Below are 24,810 nucleotides of genomic sequence, written 5' to 3' on the forward strand. Positions count from 1 at the left end.
TTAATGTGGTAGAAACATCATCAATTATTTCAACTCCACAAAAAAAGCCAAGACATTTTTCTTGCACGCTATTATTAAATGACTACAGTAACTTTGACAGCATATTTAAGAAAAACTCTGCGATACAGTTCAGCTCTGGGGTGTAATATGAGCTGCAGAGATCAAGGTAAGATATAGTGATTTGAGAGTTCCTCATTTTCAAGTCTAGTTGTGCAGGCTTTTTTAAAACATAACTTCACTTCTGAGGAACTTGACTTCTTTGCAGACATCAAGAAAACGTAAGTCATGACTTCAATATGGCAAAACTAACTATTAACACTGAACATGAAGACAATATGATTTTCTCTAGACATAAACTTTAATTCATAACTTTAAATATACTCCTCTGAGTATATTATTTACCTAAAACAAAGACAGGCTTCAAAACAGTTTGAGTGTAATGTTCATCAAATGTCTCTCACTTTGTTGCATATCACTTCCCATTTTCCTCTCTTTTGTCATTTCATGCTCTGCATCTTGTTAAGTATAACAGATGTTTTTCCGTATGTCATGAATGTTTTTTTCCATTCTATTTTATAAATATTACATATTAAAATAGCTGAACATTTATCTCTATGTTAGGATTAGATGGCAACATTGGCCTTCTCTCGAAACTCACCATGACCACAGTTACTAAATTAATCCGTCAATATGTCACATCAGCACTTGTAAACTAATATTTACAGTGTTCATTTTAAAAGCAATAATGTACCAGTGTTTTCTACAGTGAGTGAACAATTAGTTTGCTGTATCGTTAAGTTTTCAAGATCTGCATAACCACTAAATTTAAATTCATGACATTCAGTTGAGAATTTTGAGAATCCAATAAAATGCTCTGTGGAAAAACTTTATTATGGTGGATATTTATTTCCTTTAAAGCTATTGAAGATCAGTAATATATAAATAAAATTTTTTTTCTGTGACCAACTTGCTGTCATTCATTTTCACACAGAGCAGCACAGCAAACATCTATACATTAACCAATGTTTCAAAATGTGACATTTCATACTGAGCTTTAAATTAACCCTGCTCTAAGATTCAGAGGAAGTTAAACAGATGAAAAGGTTCATATATTTGGCTCATTTCATCCCTGTGTCTCCAGACTCCATCTCTCCAAACAAAGATGGTTCGAGCTCTGAATCTCCTTCTCACTGGCTGTCTGCTGCAAGGTGGGTTGAAATTCATTCACATCTAAAATTGGCAGCTATTTTATAAGAAACTGAATTTAATGATTTTTTTTACTGTTATTTCTGCTTCTAAAAATCACTCTGAAATCAAAGCAAGGTATAGCTTCATTCATTAACTTGTGTTGTTGTTGATAAACTGTATTGCCAAGATTTCAGAAGGCAGCAGTAGAGCACTAAAACTGCCTTGCTGTGATAAAGTATTTCCTTGTTTTGTTTTTCAGGTGCCCTGTGTAGGAAATTGGAGGTGTTCATGCCAGATGCTATAGATGTTCTGAGTGGATCCTGTGTGACCATCCCCTGCTCCTTTGAAATACAGGACAAATTTGATAACGACTTAGACAGCACATGTAAAGCTATATGGTATAAGAATAAAATAATCATATTTGATAGCAGCACTCCACCACAACATACCATCAAGGGAAAATTGACAGGAAATTTACTAAAGAAAGACTGCAGCACAACCCTCAATAACATGCATCCTAATTACAATGGCAACTATGAATTTAGACTGGAGTGTAACAATGGTTTGAGATTTACTTTTCCGAAACAACTGAAAATTAATGTCACAGGTAGGTTTGATACCAATCTACTCATGTAGAGCTGCTTTGACCTCATTGTATTTACTGCAGCTTGCAAATCAAATGGTGAGGCTTAAAAACATATATGTAGTGACTAATGTCGTGTTCAAATGTGCCTTCGTATCAGATGTTCCTCCCACACTAACTCTGACTCCGCCCACACTGAAAGGGAAGGAGGGAACCTCAGTGAATTTGACATGCCGTGCTCCAGCTCCCTGTCTGTCTCATCCTCCAACTCTGACATGGACCCCCAGCCTGGGTCACAGTCGGGAGACACTGCAGGAGAAGGAGGACAAAACTAAAGTCATGACCTCTGTTCTGACCTTCACTGCCTCTCACCTCCATCATGGAAAGGAAATCTCCTGCACTGCTGCATACAACAAACAAGATGGCAGCACTGGACCATCTGTAAGCAGAAGTGTAACAGCTGATATTTCATGTGAGTTGTTTCCTCCTTTGTCAAATTGTTACATTACAACTGACTTGATCTATTGATTCAGTTTAAAGTCTAATTCATCAGTTATAAACAGGAACCTCCAAGCACATAATACCATGCAGTAAACTGTAATCCAGGGTCTAAAGAAAGTGTACTCATTGTAAAGAATTGTTCCTTCCAGACTGTTACATTAATGATTACACTAATGATTTTATGTGAACACAGTAATTTAATGTTATAATGTAAAAGTCCCGCACTCCAGCTCTAAAAGTTCTAAAGTCAGTGGCTCGTTTTTCTGCAAGGCTGAAAATAATCTTGGAGTTGGACAATCCAACAACAGTCAAAATGATGTTCAATGTATGTATCATGTATCTGAATATATTTCTATCTGAATAGGACCTTGCTTGAATTTACCACTATTATGCACTTTCTTGGCCATTTTAGGTCACCTACCTATCGATTTTTATTTTATTTTTGGACTTAATGAGTTGACAAGAACAACATTATTAGCTTTGGTCTTTGTGAGGCTAAACCATTTCCATAGCAGACACAAATTGAGTATAGACCCTGTATTAATGACATGCATGCAAATTTACAGGTGGGAGGACGTGCAGAAACATACAAGCAATAAGTCTAGCTGTTGTTGTTTACTGTAACCCCTGTGAAATTCTAGTATCATGTTGGTTAACATGACTTGACTCTAAAGCTTTACTAGGACAAATGCTGTATAGGGACAGATATCAGAAAATGCAATGTAACACTAACCAATAACGTGAATTATTCATATAACATACTATTCATTATCCGTGTTTCAGATTTGCCCCAAAGCATCACAGTGTCAGTCAGTCCCTCTGGTTCAGCACCAGAGGACAGCAATGTGACACTGACATGCAGTAGTAATTCATGGGGACTGGAAGTTTTTTAAAGATTAAAGCTCCTAAAGCTTCTTTTTTCTGCAAGGCTGAAAATGATCTTGGAACTGGACGATCCAACAACAGTCAAACAGTTTTTCCATGTATGTATCACATGATTCAAAAGTTTTGTTACGTAATGCCAGGCTTATTTATTCATTATGTAAATTGATTTACAAATTCTACAATTAATATATAAATATGTCCATTAAATGTTTTATTTAGTTTTTTTTTTATAGATCTCTTAATTTGATATACTTAATCATAGATTAATTTATAAATTATATAAATCAATCTCTTACAAGTTACAAGGGCTACAATGGGAATCATCATTCCACTCAAAATCAAGATCACAATTTTCTCCCACCATTCTTAAGGACAGTATTTTTCTAAGACAATATAAATAAATATAAGTAATAAATATAATAAATAAATAATAATACATATAAATATGATCATTGGCCACCGGTAAAGGACACGCTGCTTTTTACTTAAAACAGACAGCTCAACTTATCGTTAACTCTTTAGAACACTTTTCTATTGTGTTTAAAAAATAAGAAAAATTGTAACTAATAAACAGCACACCTGTGGCCAGACATAGCTTGTGCTCCAAAACATGGAAGCCTAGTCCAGATATGAAGAGAGACTGTTTTCACCGTAGGGCTGGGACGTATATCGAATTAATTTGATTCATTCATGTTGTTTTTGCACAATGTGTAAAATGTCTACAATGTGACGAGTTATTGCTATATACAAAAAGGTTATTTTTAGTCAAACGTAGATGGTAGCTGGCTACATTAGCTGTTTTAAGTCACAACATTCCTGTAAACTGTGACGTGATTAGTTACACTACATCACGTAGGTCTATTGGAGGACTTGCAGTATCTACACGACATAACCATTTTAGTACATGACACACTCAGTTTGCAGGACTGTCGTGATTCAAGGTGGCTAGTTGTCTCTGGCTATCTCGTAGGGAATTTAATGCTCACATCTACAAGAGGGACAGACTGAAAATGACTCTTCACACTGGTTTATCTCAGTTTGTGTTTGTTGAGGAGTTATCATCTCTGGTAACAAGAGTTGAAACACTGGGAGTCAACTGACCAGTTTCCAGTTTCTTCTTAGCAGACTGCAGATATCAGGCTGATGTCTAGAAACACAAACAGTAGCAGATCAATTAGTGAGTGGACTTTTCTGCCCTGTCTGTGCTGAAACTGATTATTAAAGTTGATGCCAGTGCTCTACTTAGTTGAAGCATCTGGTACTGACAGTCTATATCTGTATGGGATAACCTGTATTTTATGTATAATGATGACAGCCTTGCAGGTGGTGCAGGTCTTTCATTATTCCTGCACAACTATGTGAAAAAATATGATGTTTCAATCCTGTATTTTGTAGGCAAACAAAAATCAAGAAACAAAACTTGATTAAAATTATGAAGTGTGAACCCAAGCTTAAAAAAAACAACAAAAGTCAAGATTTTATAGTTTGGCCATATTGCCCAGCCCATATTTCACAGTATTTCACTGCACTGAGTAGCATTTCTTTAGCAAAGCATTAATCCCTTGTTTTGCAATGGTGACCAGAACCATATCTGTGGCTGAGTTTAGGTGATGAGTCATAGCCTCTGTAGTCCTTTTATGCTAAGTGGGATGTTTAAGACTTAGAGCGACATGCATTTTCTGCCTACATTTTCCTAGACTTTTTAAGACATTTCAGGTGGTTGTACAAATTTGTGATGGTACTTTTGGTTGAAAAGTAATGTTCTTTCCTTGCTAATACAAACAGAATTGTTGTCACATAAAATGAGATAACATAGAAGCCTGAATCAAAATTGTGATAATATTTCAATTTATAGTGTGGCCTACTAGTTACAAGTTAACCCACTTGTAAAACTAACCTAACCCTGGCTACAAATAGTGTCTTAATTCCTGGTGTACAGGGTTATGGTATGAGCACAATGATGCCCCCCAGGGTGTCCCAACAAGAAAATTATGGACTTGGAGAAAACAGCCCTTTGCTTTGACTAATAACACCCTCACCTGTAACTACTAGTACGCCTTGTAATTTATTTTTGTAAACTTGATTAAACATGACTTCACTTGTCTCTTAACTTGTCTTTTATACTTTCATTGCAGTTGCTCCAAAGATCCTACCCTCATCTGGTTGTACCAAACCTACAGGCCAGATCATCTGTTCCTGTGAGAGTATGGGAAACCCCTCTCCCAAGTTACATTGGTATTTGGATGGGTTACCTGTCAATAACTCTGACAAGTTTACTATCAGCATTAATCTTGTGAATGGCACAGCTCTGGTGAAAAGCATCATTATTGTGAATAAACCACAGAAGAAAGATCTTTCCAACTTGGTCTGTCGTAGCACCAACTCTCTGGGATCTGCCAGTCAGAAATGTTGTGTCCACAGTGCTGAGTATCATGAAGGTGTGTGTTTAGCAGTTGTTTGAAATATGACTGAAACCAAATTACAGTAGAGAGACTTTTGATTAATATGTAAATGAGCCCACATAGATGTTTCTTGGATTTTTTTTTTCTTTAAAGGTGCAGTGTGTAGGATTTAGTGGCATATAGCAGTGAGGTTGCAGGTTAGAACAAACTGAATAAGCCGACCCCCATCCCCCTCCCCTTCCAAACATGTAGGAGAATCTAGGGTGGCCATGAAACTTGCAAAAAACTTAAAAGGCCCTATCTAGAGCCAGTGCTTGGTTTGTCCATTCTGGGCTACTGTAGCAACATGGCAGTGCAACATGACGGGCTCTGTGGAAGAGGACCCGCTCCCTATGTAGATATAAAGGGCTCATTCTAAGCTAATGAAAACACAATTCTTATTTTCAGGTGATTATACACTAAGTAAAACACACTTATGAGTATTATATTCCATTTCTGCCAAGTTCTACTCACTGCACCTTTAATACCAACAACTTACACATATGGTATACCTCTTTCCTGATAAAAGAAAGAGGTATATATAAGGAAGTAGTAATAAAAAAATACTTTTTTTATTGCCAAGCTTAATACTTTATATAATATGTCTAAACATCAACCAGTAAAATGAATAATCTTCAACCCAGCAGTATTTTGTGTATTATTTTATATGTGTGTTTAGTGTTTTCAGACAATTTCCACAACAGGGATTTGTAGTGTAAACACAACAGTTAATGATGGATATGATCTATATTATTTTGTGTCTTCTGACAAATCATTATGGACCTTATTTTACAGTCCTTCCCTGGGCTGTTGCTGGTGTATCTCTGACTGGGAATGTCTTCTGCATCATCTACATGATGTTGCTTTGGTATGTTAATACAAACAATTTTATGATATCAATATACATTTATGATATTAAAGCTATATAGTACATGTTTTAGGAATGAGAATTTTACATGACTTTCTCTGTCTTCTTAAAAGCAAAGCAAGAAAGAATGTGAAGCCAAATGAAGAGGACAGAACTTACATGTCATTGGATAGAAGAGACATGTCTCCAGAGTATGATGTTATAGGCCAAACTCCACGCTGATGATGGCTTCTGGCTGAAACAGTTTCTGTCATTTCTGTTCACAATAAAAAACAATAAGTAGATGGATCAGTGAGTGCCAGTGTTTTGTTTTGTTTCATCTTCACCACTACTGTGCACCTGATACTCTACTCAAGATTTGGAGCTGTGAGCTGTGCGCCGCTTTGTAATAGGCCAAACTTCAAAATGACTGTTCTGATTTCTCTTTGTCATTCTCTTTTATACTACATCCAAAAATACTATTTAAAATTTCCACTTGTTTAGATCAGCTTTTCATGATGATTATTCGCAACATGGTGTGGGTAAAATGACATGAACAAGTACACAATGCAAGGCAAAACAGCACTGCAATAGATACTTCAATTCAGGAGGTTTCAGTGAAATTACTGTTGAAACTGAATTGCAGAAGTTTACTGTATGGTAATCTTTAGTCACAAGTGTATGTGTCCACATTATTGTGTAGTGCAGGTCTGTGCTATCGTTAAGTTTGTATTAATACCTGCCTTAAATGTTCTTATGGATGCTCTTCAATCATGTTCATGTGTTTTCATGAGTTGTTGTTGTTGTATTTCCAAACTTTTAAAGATGAATGTTATGTTTCTTTAGTTGTTGCATTTTTATGTCTAGCAAATTAGTAAATTGTGGCGTGACCTCTATTTCTGTTATTCTGTGATTCTGCTGTTAATTATCTAGGGTAAATTGGTTGAGCATTTGACAATGTTACTGTGTACAATGTGTCACAATAAATGTTAATTCTGCTGGCCATCATGGCTTCTCAAGCTATTATTTCCTGCTGTTTGTTTTCAAAGATCACCTGGACAATTTAAGACTACAGCTCTCAGATGAGTTTTGAAAAGTCTTCATTACCACCTAATAAGTCCATTTGTTGTTGTTTCACAACTGCTAGATGTCACATGGCCGATGTCAGTAATTGCAATATATTTCTCAGGTCTCAAAGGGCATGAGGACCTATCTTTTTGTTATATTATAATTATTTTCAGGTACTGTACATGTATTCATATCTATAACTGAGATTGTATGGTGTATTGTGTAAACTCAGGCATGTTGGCAGTAATTGACTTGGTACCAGCACTAGTAGTTACTTGATAGGCTTTGGTCTTTGTGCTCATGCTAAATGCTCATATCAACTCCTACTTAGAATTATAACATGAAGACATTGCCATCTAGATAGAAGTGAATGGTTATTTCCTCCTTTATCAGCATTGTTAGAATAAGCTCACAGAGGTGAGAGGGAAGAGGCTGAGAGAGCTGTTGAAATATTCTTTTGAAAAATTTAGAGGATTACTTTGGATTATATCAGGCCTACCTGGACGAAGATCCAGTTTAAGAAGCAAGCACAAGTATAACAAATAAGAAAAAATACCTATGAAAATGTAAAAAAGAGAATTATGTATCTAAGAAAACATAGTTTCTTTGTTTTCAATTCTGGTCAGGGCAGTTATTTGCAATTATTTATTATATTTATTATATGGTTGGCTTCTCCCACCAAGTAAAGCAAAAATGCCATGAAAAAAATTACATCCTAGCAAGAATGAAAATAATTTACCCTAATGTTACGAAAAACTGTGCTTCTCAAAAACACCAAATTTCTATGAGAGCATGTTAATACATCAAGTAAAACGTGACATCTGATTGAATAAATCTGCTGTGAGGTTCTTGCTAAGTTATTATGAATATCTGACCTATGTAACGACTCAGAACCTCAGAACCCAAAAGCACGATACCAGAGACAGGAGCAGAGTCCAAAATACTTTAATCAGTCCAAAAAAACAAGCAGGGTCACAAACCAGGCAGACAACTCCAAGGGACTAAGGCAATTCTCAAGAACGGGAAACAGGCAGGATCTAAGGTAACAGGCAAGCAAACAGGTAGGTATAGAAATGCTGGAAGGCTAGGTAAACACGCTAGACAATCTGGCGAGGGGCATGTGAATATGGACCAGTATATAGGGAATGACTGATGAGCCAAATGGGATCCAGGTGAGGAGATGGGTGGGGAAACTCAGGTGAGGGGAATGAGGTTATCTGCAGGGCAGATGGGTGTGGCAGGATCTGCAATGACAGGAGATTTAGAGATCAGGCAGGTGAGCAACATGAATTGTCCCTAAGACGGTGAACCCGTGACAACCTAGTCGAATTGATATAAGGGTTGGGCAGCTGGGCGATGCCATCGTGTATCGCTTATGGCTGACAGTCATCGACCACTGAGCCTCCACCATCGTAACATTGTGATAGAGGTCCGTCCTCTAACTCTTATTGGCTTTTGATTCACAAAGATTTCATTGCACTTACAGTAACGCAATGAGTGTAGTTAGTTGTGGTCAAGTCGGCCTTGTTAACTTTCTCTTCTCTGCTCCTCTCAGAGAACAGACACTCACACATGCACAGAGCACTCAGCCCTGTTCGCAGTGAAACGGAGGAGAGGAGAGAAACCTAGCCCGACCATAAATGAAAGCAAAATGCAGCAGACGCCCACCCTGAGCTGAAATGAGACAAGTGCACATAAAGGTAACTAACATGTATAAACAGTGTCTACTGTGTTTTGCTCTCATTTATCGTCATCCTCTGTTTCACCGCGGGTGCGGCTGAGCGCTCTGTGTGTGTGTGGGTGTGTGTCCTCTGAGCGGAGCAGAAGAGAGACAACGAACCACGTGAAGTACTCGAGTTGACAACAACTACACTCGTTATGTTACTGTAAGTGTAATAAAAGCTTTGCAAATAAAAAGCCAATAAGAGTAATTTATTTTTAATGTGATGGAAACAAATTAGCATCATCAGTTATTCAATTCTAAAACAAAGCCAAAGAGTTTTAACTGTATGATCATGAACAGAGATATAAGTGCAGTAAGAACCAAAAATGTCGTGGTGCTGTTTCGTCATTTGTGGTAATGATTTACACATACTTTCCACTTTTGCAAGTTCCTCATTTTCAAGTCAGTTTTAGCAGGTTGTTTGAAAATACAGCCACACAACTTCTCTTTGCATCTTTGATGCATCTGCCCAACGAACCTGATGAAAACATACCTACACCATACCTTAAATATGGCACAACTTCATTAGAATTTCACAAACATGTCATATGGGCCTAAACACTGCTTCACTGGACCTTAGATTTACAATAATGAGATTGCCAGGTGCAAAGTAAATGGACAAAGTACCCAATGATTGGGGATGGATTTTCATATTTAGCAGTAACTAACTTAGTACTTACTTGATAGGTTTTCCTCTTTGTGCTCTTGCTAAATGGTCATGTTATTTTACATTAAATCTCTAGCAAGGCTGCATTAGGATTTGTCTTGGAGAACTCAAGGCATTTGCAACTGCACATGTCCAACTGTGTACATTTAGTGCAATCAGTTGTCTATTTATTCCAACTATCTTGAGTCTATGTATGGCTGCTATACTATAAAATGGCATTATTTTAAAATCTCACGTATCAATCATTGTTTTTCTTTTACCATGCAATTGCAGAAGTATAATTCTTGCATTTCTAGATCAGGGTGATGTGGCAATCATTTTTGCCAACACTTGGTGCTGTTATTGGTGTTGGATACAGTATATGACAAGCAGACCTTGGCACAAGCATAGTAAACAAATAGTCCCAGTGCACTCCAACTTCAGGCCCTCATTAGCCTTTTTAATAGCAATTACTCATCAGTGTTAAGCGTGTGGTGTGCCGCAAGAAAAAACACAACCCAAAAAAGGAAAATATAAAATAGAACAGCTCTGTAGTAACCCACTGTCTCTACTTTGGAAGTAATCTTTTGCAGTAATTCAAATAATTACTGAATTTAAACTCTATTTTTTCTTTCTCTCCTTATCCTAAAGGAGGCTTTCTCTCCTTATCCTAAAGGAGGCTTGAAAATATTCAGATGTATTTGAGAAGTTTCCATTTTGAGTAAAGAACAAGAAAAAGAAGTGACATCCTTCTACTACTGTTTGTTTACGTAGCCTCCAGGTCTGCTGGAAGTCTGCCAAAGGGCTGTTTTCGGGAGCTGGCCGATTAGAACAGAGTGGGCTCATTGAGAAGGGACCCTTACAGAGACAGGAGCTAAAACAGCCTGTTTCAGACAGAGGCTGAACTGAGGGGCTGCACTAAGGGCCAGTAGATAAATAAGAAGCTTTTTGAACTGTAAATCATGCAATGATATACCAGTAGAGCCCCAGAATATCAGGACATTTGTGTGAAGTCCCCTTTAAAGCGAAACTCCACTGATTTTACACATCAGAGTCTGTTTAGCCTACAGGTCTTCTATGTAAAAGAATATGTTTAAAGCCTACAGAGTGCAGAGAAGCAGGGTGGACAGCCATCACCTACTCTGTGGAGGTAGGCTACAAAGGCTTCATTGGAACATCTACACAGTGCCTCCTGAAGACTTTGGGAGTGACTGGGATCAAGGTAAAGTTGGCAATCAGGGAGCTGACCAAGGAAGCAGAGCAAGCAAGCCTCTGTCTTGAGCTGAGAAGAAAACATAGGGCATGGGGAAGACAATGATCTCTGAAATTATTAGCAAAGGAACTTTGTCTGTCACTCATTTAAGGGGTTACTGCTATCATAGAGAGAAAAACAGAAAACACTGTAAACCTCACCAGCATAATCACCTCTCAGAGGACATAAAAGGAAAACATATCAACTTCTACTTAGAGTTATAACATGAAGACATTGCTATGTGGACAGGAGTGAATGATTATTTTCTCCTTTATCAGCATTGTAAGAATAACCTCACAGAGGTAGTGGGGAAGAGGCTGAGAGAGCTGGAGCTATGGCGACCAGGTCTCAGGGATTTTAAAAACCTAAAGGGATTACCTTGGATTATTTCAGACCTACCTGGACAGGGTGAAGAAGCCAGTTCGACAAGCAAGCACAAGTTTAACAAATAAAAGAAAATATCTATGAAAATGTAACATGGAGAATATGTATCTTAAAGAAAACATGGTTTCTTTGTTGTCAGTTCCTGGTCAGGACAGTATTTTGCAATTATTTATTATATTTATTATTATACGGTAGGCTTCTTACAGCCAAGTGAGCAAAACTGTTATGAAAAAATGACATCCTACCAATAATGAAAATAATTTACCATAATTTTACAAAAAACACATTCAATATCATTCATTATTCATAGTGTATATTGAATGTGTGTCATTCTTAAAAACACCAGATTTCTGTGAGAACATGTTAAAGTGAAAAGTGACATCTGATTGAACAAATCTGCTGCGAGGTTCTTGCTAAGTTCTAGAAGTGAAATTGATATTAAACATTATTAATTTAATTGATTTACTGCCAAATTTGCTTGAAGGAGGCCACCAAAGGCCACTTCTATCAGAATGTTTTCCTTGAGCTTGACTTCTGTTTTGGGTGTGCACAACACTGAATACTAAAGACACTTAAAAGGAGAATTGGTTTCTGTAAGTGGAACTGCCAATTCAGTTTTAACATTCACTAATAAAGACATGTGATGGCAAATCTTGATGTGTACTACTAATCCATTTGATTATCTGTTCTTAATGTGATGGAAACAAAGTAGCATCATCAGTTATTCAATTCTAAAACAAAGCCAAACAGTTTTAACTGTGTGATTATGAACAGAGATATAAGTGCGGTAAGAACCACACGTGTTGTGGTTCTGTTTAGTAATATCTAGCAAAAATTCTCACATACTTTCCACTTTTGCAAGTTCCTCATTTTCAAGTCAGTTGTCAAAGGTTATTTGAAAATACAGCCACACAACTTCTCTTTGCATCTTCGATCCATCTGCTCAACAAACCTGATGAAAATGTAGGCTACATCATAACGTAAATATGACACAACTTCATTAGAATTTAACAGTTTCTATATAGGCCAAAACACTGAAAAATAATAAATTCAGAGCAGTATAAGAATATATTTATTTTATGGCACACACACACACACATGCACGCCCAAACACACAAGAAATTTTGAGCAATAGAGTTTAAGAGAATGACTGGTTCAAATGTGCCTTCCTACCAGCTGATCCTCCCACATTCAATTTTCACTCAGGCTTTAAATGGATGTAAAACAGATTAGTTCAGCAATTTATAATTATTTTCAACATTGACTAATTTGTCAGTGATTTTTCAATTAATGGAGTAACTATTTTTGAATGAAGTGATTATTTGTTTAAACTATATGTCAGAAAATAGAATGTAAAAATAGTGAAAAATGCCCTTTACAATTGATTGCTTTACAGTTGAAAATTTAAAAGATATTCAGTGTACAAAAATAGAAAAATGAGAAAAGGAGAAAAGCCTCATACTTGAGCAGAGAATGCACCTGAAATGACTTGAAGAATCAGTCAATTACAAACTTAATGATTTAATTTTCGATCAGCACTAAAACACAATTCAGAAAGGAAAATTAAGTTTTCATAAACATTTATAGAAATTTAATTTCATAGAATATCTCTATGTGTACAATTAGACTGATTATCAGTCAGTTTTAATGTGGTAGAAACATCATCAATTATTTCAACTCTACAAAAAAAGCCAAAACATTTTTCTTGCATGCTATTATTAAATGACTACAGTAACTTTGACAGCATATTTAAGAAAAACTCTGTGATACAGTTCAGCTCTGGGGTGTAATATGAGCTGCAGAGATCAAGGTAAGATATAGTGATTCAAGAGTTCCTCATTTTCAAGTCTAGTTGTGCAGGCTTTTTTTAAAACATAACTTCACTTCTGAGGAACTTGACTTCTTTGCAGACATCAAGAAAACGTAAGTCATGACTTCAATATGGCAAAACTAACTATTAACACTGAACATGAAGACAATATGATTTTCTCTAGACATAAACTTTAATTCATAACTTTAAATATACTCCTCTGAGTATATTATTTACCTAAAACAAAGACAGGCTTCAAAACAGTTTGAGTGTAATGTTCATCAAATGTCTCTCACTTTGTTGCATATCACTTCCCATTTTCCTCTCTTTTGTCATTTCATGCTCTGCATCTTGTTAAGTATAACAGATGTTTTTCCGTATGTCATGAATGTTTTTTTCCATTCTATTTTATAAATATTACATATTAAAATAGCTGAACATTTATCTCTATGTTAGGATTAGATGGCAACATTGGCCTTCTCTCGAAACTCACCATGACCACAGTTACTAAATTAATCCGTCAATATGTCACATCAGCACTTGTAAACTAATATTTACAGTGTTCATTTTAAAAGCAATAATGTACCAGTGTTTTCTCCAGTGAGTGAACAATTAGTTTGCTGTATCATTAAGTTTTCAAGATCTGCATAACCACTAAATTTAATTCATGACATTCAGTTGAGAATTTTGAGAGTCCAATAAAATGCTCTGTGGAAAAACTTTATTATGGTGGATATTTATTTCCTTTAAAGCTATTGAAGATCAGTAATATATAAATAAAATTTTTTTTCTGTGACCAACTTGCTGTCATTCATTTTCACACAGAGCAGCACAGCAAACATCTATACACTAACCAATGTTTCAAAATGTGACATTTCATACTGAGCTTTAAATTAACCCTGCTCTAAGATTCAGAGGAAGTTAAACAGATGAAAAGGTTCATATATTTGGTTCATTTCATCCCTGTGTCTCCAGACTCCATCTCTCCAAACAAAGATGGTTCGAGCTCTGAATCTCCTTCTCACTGGCTGTCTGCTGCAAGGTGGGTTGAAATTCATTCACATCTAAAATTGGCAGCTATTTTATAAGAAACTGAATTTAATGATTTTTTTTACTGTTATTTCTGCTTCTAAAAATCACTCTGAAATCAAAGCAAGGTATAGCTTCATTCATTAACTTGTGTTGTTGTTGATAAACTGTATTGCCAAGATTTCCGAAGGCAGCAGTAGAGCACTAAAACTGCCTTACTGTGATAATGTATTTCCTTGTTTTGTTTTTCAGGTGCCCTGTGTAGGGACTTTAAGGTGTTCATGCCAGAAACTGTAAAGGTTCTGAGTGGATCCTGTGTGATCATCCCCTGCTCCTTTGACATAAAGGATGAATATGACAAAAACTTAGACCACACATGTAAAGCTATATGGTATAAGAACAAAGAAATCATATTTGATAGCAGCACTCCACAACAAGATACCATCAAGGGAAAATTGACAGGAAATTTACTAAAGAAAGACTGCAGCACAATGCTCAATATCATGCATCCTGATTACAAGGACAACTATGAATTTAGACTGGAGTGTAACAATGGTTTGAGATTTACTTTTCCGAAACAACTGAAAATTCATGTCACAGGTAGGTTTGATACCAATCTACTCTTGTAGAGCTGCTTTGACCTCATTGTATTTACTGCAGCTTGCAAATCAAATGGTGAAGCTTAAAAAAATGTATGTAGTGACTAATGTAGTGTTCAAATGTGCCTTCATATCAGCTGATCCTCCCACACTAACTCTGACTCCGTCCAGACTGGAAGGGAAGGAGGGAACCTCAGTGAATTTGACATGCTCTGCTCCAGCCCCCTGTCTGTCTCATCCACCAGCTCTGACATGGACCCCCAGCCTGGGTCACAGTCAGGAGACACTGCAGGAGAATGAGAACAAAACTAAAATCATGACCTCTGTTCTGACCTTCACTGCCTCTCACCTCCATCATGGAAAGGAAATCTCCTGCACTGCTGCATACAACAAACAAGATGGCAGCACTGGACCATCTGTAAGCAGAAATGTAACAGCTGATATTTCATGTGAGTTGTTTCCTCCTTTGTCAAATTGTTACATTACAACTGACTTGATCTATTGATTCAGTTTAAAGTCTAATTCATCAGTTTTAAACAGGAACCAGGAACCAAGCACATAATACCCAGCAGTAAACTGTAATCCAGGGTCTAAAGAAAGTGTACTCATTGTAAAGAATTGTTCCTTCCAGACTGTTACATTACTAATGATTTTATGTGGACACAGTAATTTAATGTTATATATATGTATATATATGTATATATATGTGTATATATATTTATATATATATATATATATATATATATATATATTTTAATCCTTGTTGGTAGACATAAAATGCATCACTAACGGTGTGCCAGCGTGGCAAAGTCACTACACACACCAGATTTAAAAACTTGAAATACAGAGATATTTACCTGATGGTGATAGGCTTAATCAGCATTTTGTGAACTTGTTTGATAAGGGCTTGAATGTAACAGACGTTCATATGTAAAAGTCCCGCAATCCAGCTCTAAAAGTTCTAAAGTCAGTGGCTCGTTTTTCTGCAAGGCTGAAATAATCATGGAGTTGGACAATCCAACAACAGTCAAAATGATGTTCAATGTATGTATCATGTATCTGAATATATTTCTATCTGAATAGGACCTTGCCTGAATTTACCACTATTATGCACTTTGTTGGCCATTTTAGGTCACCTACCTATCGATTTTTATTTTATTTTTGAACTTAATGAGTTGACAAGAACAACATTATTAGCTTTGGTCTTTGTGAGGCTAAACCATTTCCATAGCAGACACTAATTGAGTATAGGCCCTGTATTAATGACATGCATGTAAATTTACAGGTGGGAGGACATGCAGAAACATACAAGCAATAAGTCTAGCTGTTGTTGTTTACTGTAACCCTTGTGAAATTCTAGTATCATGTTGGTTAACATGACTTGACTATATAGGGACAGATATCAGAAAATGCAATGTAACACTAACCAATAACATGAATTATTCATATAACATACTATTCATTATCCGTGTTTCAGATTTGCCCCAAAACATCACAGTGTCAGTCAGTCCCTCTCGTTCAGTACCAGAGGACAGCAATGTGACACTGACATGCAGTAGTAATGCCAACCCAGCAGTGAGGAACTATACCTGGTATAGTGCTGACGGAGGCCAGGAGATTTTCATGGGGACTGGAAGTTTTTTAAAGATTAAAGCTCCTAAAGCTTCTTTTTTCTGCAAGGCTGAAAATGATCTTGGAGCTGGACGATCCAACAACAGTCAAATAGATATTCAATGTATGTATCACATGATTCAAAAGTTTTATTTTACGTAAAGCCAGGCTTATTTATTTGTTATGTAAATTGACTTACAAATTCTACAATTAATATATAAATATGTCCATTAAATGTTTTATTTAGTTTTTTTTATAGATCTCTTGATTTGATATACTTACAAGTTACAAGGGCTACAATGGGAATCACCATTCCACTCAAAATCAAGATCAAAATTTTCTCCCACGATTCTTAAGGAAAATATTTTTCTAAGAAAATATAAATAAATATAAATAATAAATATAATAAATAAATAATACTAAATATAAATATGATCATTGGCCACCAGTAAAGGACACGCTGCTTTTTACTTAAAACAGACAGCTCAACTTCTCGTTAACTCTTTAGAACCCTTTTCAGTTTGTAGGACTGTTGTGATTCAAAGTGGCTAGTTGTCTCTGGCTATCTTGTAGTGAATTTAACGGTCGCATCTACAAGAGGGACAGACTGAAAATGACTCTTCACACTGGTTTATCTCAGTTTGTGTTTGTTGAGGAGGTATCATCTCTGGTTACAAGAGTTGAAGCACTGGGAGTCAACTGACCAGTTTCCAGTTTCTTCTTAGCAGACTGCAGATCAATTAGTGAGTGGGCTTTTCTGCCCTGTCTGTGCTGAAACTGATTATTATACTTTATGCCCATGCTCTACTTAGTTGAAGCATCTGGTACTGACAGTCTATAGCTGTATGGGATAACCTGTATTTTATGTATAATGATGATAGCCTTGCAGGTGGTGCAGGTCTTTTATTATTCCTGCACAACTATGTGAAAAAATATGATGTTTCAATCCTTTATTTTGTAGACAAACAAAAATCAAGAAACAAAACTTGATTAAAATTATGAAGTGTGACCCCAAGCTTAAAAAAAAAAAAACAAAAATCAAGATTTTATAGTTTGGCCATATTGCCCAGCCCATATTTCACAGTATTTCACTGCACTGAGTAGCATTTCTTTAGCAAAGCATTAATCCCTTGTTTTGCAATGGTGACCAGAACCATATCTGTGGCTGAGTTTAGGTGATGAGTCATAGCCTCTGTAGTCCTTTTATGCTAAGTGGGATGTTTAAGACATGTATTTTCTGCCTACATTTTCCTAGACTTTTTAAGACATTTCAGGTGGCTGTACAAATTTGTGATGGTACTTTTGGTTGAAAAGTAACGTTCTTTCCTTGCTAATACAAACAGAATTGTTGTCACATAAAATGAGATAATATAGAAGCCTGAATCAAAATTGTGATAATATTTCAATTAATAGTGTAACCTACTAGTTACAAGTTAACCCACTTGTAAAACTAACCTAACCCTGTCTACAAACAGTGTCTTAATTCCTGGTGTACAGGGTTATGGTATTAGCACAATGATGCCCCCCAGGGTGTCCCAACAAGAAAATTATGGACTTGGAGAAAACAGCCCTTTGCTTTGACACCCTCACCTGTAACTACCAGTACGCCTTGTAATTTATTTTTGTAAACTTGATTAAACATGACTTCACTTGACTCTTAACTTGTCTTTTATACTTTCATTGCAGTTGCTCCAAAGATCCTACCCTCATCTGATTGTGCCAAACCTACAGGCCAGATCAACTGTTCCTGTGAGAGTATGGGAAACCCCTCTCCCAAGTTACATTGGTATTTGGATGGGTTACCTGTCAATACCTCTGACAAGTTTACTATCAGCATTAATCTTGTGAATGGCACAGCTCTGGTGAGAAGCATCATTATTGTGAATAAATCACAGAAGAAAGATCTTTCCAACTTGGTCTGCCGTAGCACCAACTCTCTGGGATCTGCCAGTCAGAAATTTTGTGTCCACAGTGCTGAGCATCATGAAGGTGTGTGTTTAGCAGTTGTTTGAAATATGACTGAAACCAAATTACAGTAGAGAGACTTTTGATTAATATGTAAATGAGCCAACACAAATGTTTCTTGGATTTTTTTTCTTTAAAGGTGCAGTGTGTAGGATTTAGTGGCATATAGCAGTGAGGTTGCAGATTAGAACAAACTGAATACGCCGACCCCCATCCCCCTCCCCTTCCAAACATGTAGGAGAATCTAGAGTGGCCACGAAACTTGCAAAAAACTTAAAAGGCCCTATCTAGAGCCAGTGTTTTGTTTGTCCATTCTGGGCTACTGTAGAAACATGGCAGTGCAACAGAGATATAAAGTAGATATAAAGGGCTCATTCTAAGCTAACGTAAACACAATTCTTATTTACAGGTGATTATACACTAAGTAAAACATACTAGAGTATTATATTCCATTTCTGCCAAGTCCTTTCTGCTAGTTGGTTCTAAGTTCTACTCACTGCACCTTTAATACCAACAACTTACACATATGGTATGCATCTTTCCTGATAAATGAAAGAGGTATATATAAGGAAGTAGTAATAAAAAAATACTTTTTTTATTGTTTTAATATGACCTCAAGTAACAACTCACCAAGCTTAATGCTTTATACAATATGTCAAAACATTAACCAGTAAAATGAATTATTTATACATCCTAAACTGCCATTGTACCTTGTATGTTTATATTCAGGTCCATTGATGTTGCCAGTCTTCATCACTACAGTTGTTGCTCTACTAGTAATAGTATGTGCTCTGCTGTTTGTTATCAGGTAGGGTAACATCTTGAGATAACTAAATGTTCACATGACAGTTTTTGTGTTACTCTTTGACATATTTTTAATTCTGAGTTTAAATACTGTCTATGCAGTGTTTTTTGGGGTCCACATCCATCAGAACAAATTTAACAATTTACATTTTTGAGCTATTGTATATCACTTCTTTGAATGGTTAATTTCATCAAATCGTCACGGCAAAATCAACATTTATTAACACTGATAATGTATAATTGTGTTTAGCCAAATGATGTCAAGACTATCAAGAGAACTTTGCCTTTATATTAAGTAAATTACCACTCCCAACACTGGTGGGTAAATTAGGTTTCATGTAAATCAGCACTATTCATCAACCCCCTATATAAGGAATGCCCATCATAACCCTGTTGGTTAATTTCAACTTTTGACCACTGCTCCTCTTTGCAGATGCAGTTTGTGTTTGCCATATGTTGTTTTGATTTTCCAGACTATCTCCTGCTACCATATTAGAGGATTTGGGAGTTGTTGTTTTTTTAAACCAATGCACATGCAACTTGACAACACATGATTCAGTCTCTTAAAAGCTGTCAAGTTGTCTCATTTCACTTCAAAAATTCAAATATTAAAGTACTGACTAACAACCTAATGACCCACCTTTGTACCAGTGTTTGTAATCAATTTTAACTTTCTTAGTGATGTCATACTGTTGACTTATAAATGAGCTGTGGGAAATATGAGGATGAATCAAATAAACTCATGTATGTTGAATATTCTACTGTATTTTTCAGGGCTCAGAGGATTCGCCATAAACTTCCAAACTTTCAGTGCAAAGGTGACACCAGCACAGTTGCTGTGAGCCAACTTCTAACAAGTGAAGAGGGAAATGAGGTACTTTGACTTAGAACTAGGCAGTTATCTACTTTGGGTAATTAAATTAAATAGGGGTTAGCAGAATGTCTGTACCACTGACGTATTCTCTTTAATTGTAGGTACCCAACACAGCAGATGAGGACATTTATGCCAACGTCAGTGTACTGGGACAGTCAAATACAACCATCTCTGAGACAAACAGCACTAACTTGCCACGCTCAGAGATAAAAAATGCAGACGGAGACGATGAAAGCTCAGTGGAGAAGGAGAAAGAAGAAGAACGCAGCAGTGTGATTTACTCCAGTGTGAACTGGAAGAGGGAGAAGAAGAAGGGGAAAGACTCTGGGGACATGGATCAGCCTGGGAGGTCCTATCTGGAGGAGGAGAGGTGCATGGCGGGAGACATGTGCAGAGATTTTGTAAGCAACGCAGTGGAGATGGGAAACTTATATGATGAGGTGGTGCCAAAAATTGTGAAAAAGGAAGCGGAATGTGAATATGCCGAGGTTAAATTTAAAGACAAGAATGCTATGCACAAATAGTTTCCAGGTCTATATTGTTGTGCTTAACTCTGAAAAATAATTTTCAGAATGTCTTGCTCTCTTGTATGCATGGATTTTTCTTCTGTTTTTTTGTTGTTGTAGTTTTTAACCAAACTACAACATGGTATCCATTCTTTTTCTTGACTGATTTCAGATTTTTGGCTGGAGTGACTCAGGCACCGAGTAACTGATGAACAAAAGCATTTAAAAAGTCTTGCAGGAAAAACATGCAACTCATGTAGGTGTTATATCAGGTTAGTTCAGGGCAGCTGCTCTGCACGTGCGCTTGATTTTACTGTAAATTTCAGCAACAGGATGGAGATAAGCCTCTTGAATTTACACCCACAATGCTGTCAAAGCTTTCACTCACAATTTCCACTGAAGCCTCCATAATCATCGACTAGGAAAGAGGCAGAAAAAAGGTGCATATAGGTATGAGGGAAAGCACACAATAAAACTACCCCAAATAACAATCACTCAGAGTGAAAAATTAGACATCCACAGATAGAAACAGATGAAAGAGCAGACATAATTAAAAGATAGGTAATTAGAATAGTCATAATTAGAATTAAAATAAGTTGTTTTTTTTTCAAATCAAACATCCCAAGATATGAGTGGAAAGTATTGTTCTTGCAACTGCATTTATAACCTTTTTTTTTTTTTGACTAGAACATAGCTTAACCATGTTATGCAATATGCTACTTCAGCACACTTTTACAGTAAATATTACTGGGACCACTACAGAAAATTGCAGATGAACATTTAATATCCAGAAATTCACTTTATAGACACCACTGACTATCCATTTCACAAATTTGCCACAATTTTACACATTGACCATATCCAGTCCAGCCATATACTAGGTTTTGACCTAGTCTTGTTTGTCACATAAGTGGAAAACTCACATGATAATTTAAACAATAATAAACATTTTTAGCTATTTCTAATATGTTAATGCAAAATACTATAAAACAAATATTCACATTTATTTTACTTATATAAACTGGTGTTCAGCATGTGTAAATGAAGAGAGAGTTAGTTAGTTTTTGCTTGTGCAAAAGTAAAAGGTTCCTGGTTCCTTGCATAGTGTTTTAAATGTACGGTACAATAACTGGTGGAGTGTTTAGCATTTCCCTTTTTTAGGCTTTCTCTGTGGTTTTCTGTCGTCAGGCTCACTGCTTTAAGTCAGTTCAGCAAGTTTCCTGTTTGAGACTAAATAGAAGAGGGGGTTGTAGGGGGCATTAGGCGGTGATAAAGTGGTGGACTTGAGCATGTTAGCTGATCGATGAGCCATCACAGACACATTAATTCAGCAGCTCATCTGGCAAGATATGAACTCTTGTCCATAACACTCCAAGAAAAACATGATTTTTTTCTTAAATACATAAGTTTTAATGTACATGCAGTGACTTAATAATATATGACCCATATGGGTCACTGTTAGAAATCTGCTCAGCATTTTCAACATTTCAACACTCTTGTGCCACTGTAAAAGAGCATTGTGAAGAAATGATGCAATACAAAATTATCATATTCTAACTATAGAAACATTGTTACAGCTGCGGTGTTTCCAATATTAAAAGGTCAAAAGGTCAATTACTGAATGGTGTATAGCTTCTTACTTTCTTCATGGGGATTTCTTATCTGCTTAGACTGATAAGCTTGTTTACTGGTAGTATTACGCTTTATCTGTTTGTATCTCTGGTTCTGTTGCTGAGTAACATTTGAAACATAAAAATGTTATCACAGGATGTGTCTAATATGTCTAATACAAGTGTCATCTTAAAAGGTTACACCAACCTTTTGTGAATTTGGCCTAGAAAAGAAAGAAATATCCATACTGTAGATTTAAAAACAGCTTCAAACTTGCATTACTCACTCTCATAATCAAAATACCATATCATATCACTGTAATATACAACAGAATACAGCAATTACTGCTGCTTTTTAACAATTATTAAAATTATTATCATAACCTTGTTGTATATTTCTTCTTCTTCTTGTTTTATTTGTTTCTGTGTCAACACATGGATGAGCTTAATTTTTTTTCTCACAAAGTCATTATTGTGTAACCATGAAGATATACATTTTTGCGATATTAGATTTTAAAAATTAGTATGGCTTTCTTGATATTGTAAAAAGTTTTGCAATACATTTTCTATTAACATTATTTGCAATTTAGTGTATCTGCATATGAGAAAAAAAAGGGTGATGTATGGTACATCACCCTTTTACAATACTGTACAATACTGTATCTGTGGCTTTCACTACAATAATATCTCAGTCTTCTTTATTATTACTGAAGTCAATTACTAATCAAACGCAGGAATTATTTTATTATAAAATTTTGCATCTTTCACAATGTTCAATGTTCACAATTGGACATGGGTGTTACACCAGCAACAAGCACACACTGGAAAATTCAATATGGTACATTAAAGCAATATTTTAACTTGGTTTCAGAGGAGTCCATTTTTTCTCCAGTTGCATTGGTATGAATTCCATCTGAGATTGTAATGAAATTGGTGAAAACATACACAGATCCACATACTGCAATGTAATTCTGAACAAAATAAATAGAGAAAGTCATCAATTTAGTACTTAGTACAACTTGCGTGAGATGTGGGGGACATTGTCGACGTTGTCATAACCCAGCTCCTAGGCCATGACAAATATGGGAATGGACACAATGGATGGCAAAAAAGTAAAGATATTTATTATAACAAAGTAAACAACTGAAGCAGTAATTTGCAAATATGGAGCGTGTCAGTCAATAACATCAGTCGTGTAAGTGTGGGTGTGTGAGTAATGAAGTGTAAGGTGTTGTGGAGCAAAAACAAAACCAGAATCAAACAAAACAAAAGGCCTGCGGCTGCTGGCTGGTAAGAGAGTCAAGGTGAAAGAGAGCCCGAACAACGCTGGGAATTGGCATTTTATCCTTTATGGCAGCATTAGGCACAGGTGCTCCAAATTCGGCTGGCTGCCACACCCACACTCTCCCAGGTACCTTTATAGACAAAAATATGATAAACACATTACCACACCAGCATCAACACTCCTGAGACAGGTCAGGCAGGGAACGTCACAACGTGCAAACACGTGTAATACTGTAATACGTGTAATATACTTTCCTCAAAAAATGGAAATGGTATGTACAACACAAATACAACAGCTGTTGTCAGGCTCTGATACTATCCATAAAAGTGTATGACTCATAATAGATTACGGTAGATTGCAGGAAACTCAGTTTGTGGTTTTCACAGTAATATCTCTCCGTGCGTCAGTGTGTCAAGTTGTGTATCACGTATTTATGTTCTCATTCATTTCTAAAAACAATGTCACAAAACAGAACAACCACAACTAACACTTGTTGTCTGTTATAATACCCCTGTCACCTCACCCTACTCCTCCTCTCACCCTACAAAGGCATCTCAGTGCTCCAGCAGGTGAGATGCTGGAAAATAATTCTATCCACAACAATCACTGCTGTGGAAGGACGCTGTGTTGCGGTACCATGTCAGACACAACCTCATTCTCAGGTCATCTGGTACTAGTACCATAACCTAAAGTATCCTGTGGTGTATGACGGATATTCGCCCACACTTTGTGGAAACCCAGTTCAGAGGATGCACCTCAGTACTGGGTAAAGCTGCAGAGGGAAACTGCACCCTTATGATTGATAATGTGCAGATAACAACCTTCTAATGTATGTGTGGATCAACCCAGAATCTACAGCAAATCACATCAATTCCATCATCAAACTGTAACTATCTTATCAACAGATATGCTGTTATTGCAGCCTAATGCCTGGGACACACAGCCTGCGTGAGCAGCGTGTCTTGAGGTTTGTTTGTGGGAGTGTATTTGGCTCATCTGGGGAACACTGTGTCGTCTAGAGGGATTTTCTTTACTTGGAGCAGTGACAGCAGGGCTTAACTGGCGGAATAATCAATATAATCAATAAAAAACCCTGTCCTGCATGAGGAGTGTATGTGGCTGACACAGAAGTAGTCCAAACCAGATCCCACCATGTCTGTCAGTAAGAAAGCCGCTTTCACCTCACATATTATCATTTA

The 24,810-nt window shown here is 36.4% G+C and overlaps 1 protein-coding gene across 3 annotated transcripts; it reads left to right on the forward strand.

Moving 5' to 3' along the window:
• Positions 1-23,162, forward strand: LOC137191044 (sialic acid-binding Ig-like lectin 5). 3 transcript variants are annotated; one of them, XM_067600852.1, is made up of 9 exons: positions 1-278; positions 1,142-1,208; positions 1,448-1,795; positions 1,932-2,243; positions 16,434-16,691; positions 18,254-18,556; positions 19,262-19,340; positions 20,111-20,210; positions 20,312-23,162. In XM_067600852.1, exons 2-9 carry the CDS (start codon positions 1,163-1,165, stop codon positions 20,732-20,734), a joined length of 1,869 nt encoding a protein of 622 aa, XP_067456953.1. In that variant the 5' UTR covers positions 1-278; positions 1,142-1,162; the 3' UTR covers positions 20,735-23,162. The 3 variants fall into 3 exon arrangements, with proteins under 3 accessions (XP_067456953.1, XP_067456952.1, XP_067456954.1); XM_067600851.1 differs by lacking the exons at positions 1-278; positions 1,142-1,208; positions 1,448-1,795; positions 1,932-2,243 and adding exons at positions 13,409-13,441; positions 14,304-14,370; positions 14,610-14,957; positions 15,094-15,405; XM_067600853.1 differs by lacking the exons at positions 1-278; positions 1,142-1,208; positions 1,448-1,795; positions 1,932-2,243; positions 16,434-16,691 and adding exons at positions 13,409-13,441; positions 14,304-14,370; positions 14,610-14,957; positions 15,094-15,405.
• The last annotated feature ends 1,648 nt before the right edge of the window (positions 23,163-24,810 follow it).

This window comes from Thunnus thynnus, chromosome 10 (genome assembly GCF_963924715.1).
Source record: "Thunnus thynnus chromosome 10, fThuThy2.1, whole genome shotgun sequence".
In the NCBI taxonomy this organism is placed as follows: Eukaryota; Metazoa; Chordata; class Actinopteri; order Scombriformes; family Scombridae; genus Thunnus; species Thunnus thynnus.

Bases quoted from the DNA above. Each gene is read 5' to 3' on its own strand.
- LOC137191044 (XM_067600852.1), top strand. From the start codon at position 1,163: ATGGTTCGAGCTCTGAATCTCCTTCTCACTGGCTGTCTGCTGCAAG. The intron at 1,209-1,447 runs GTGGGTTGAAAT...TTTGTTTTTCAG, and splicing joins CACTGGCTGTCTGCTGCAAG to GTGCCCTGTGTAGGAAATTG. The intron at 20,211-20,311 runs GTACTTTGACTT...CTTTAATTGTAG, and splicing joins CAAGTGAAGAGGGAAATGAG to GTACCCAACACAGCAGATGA.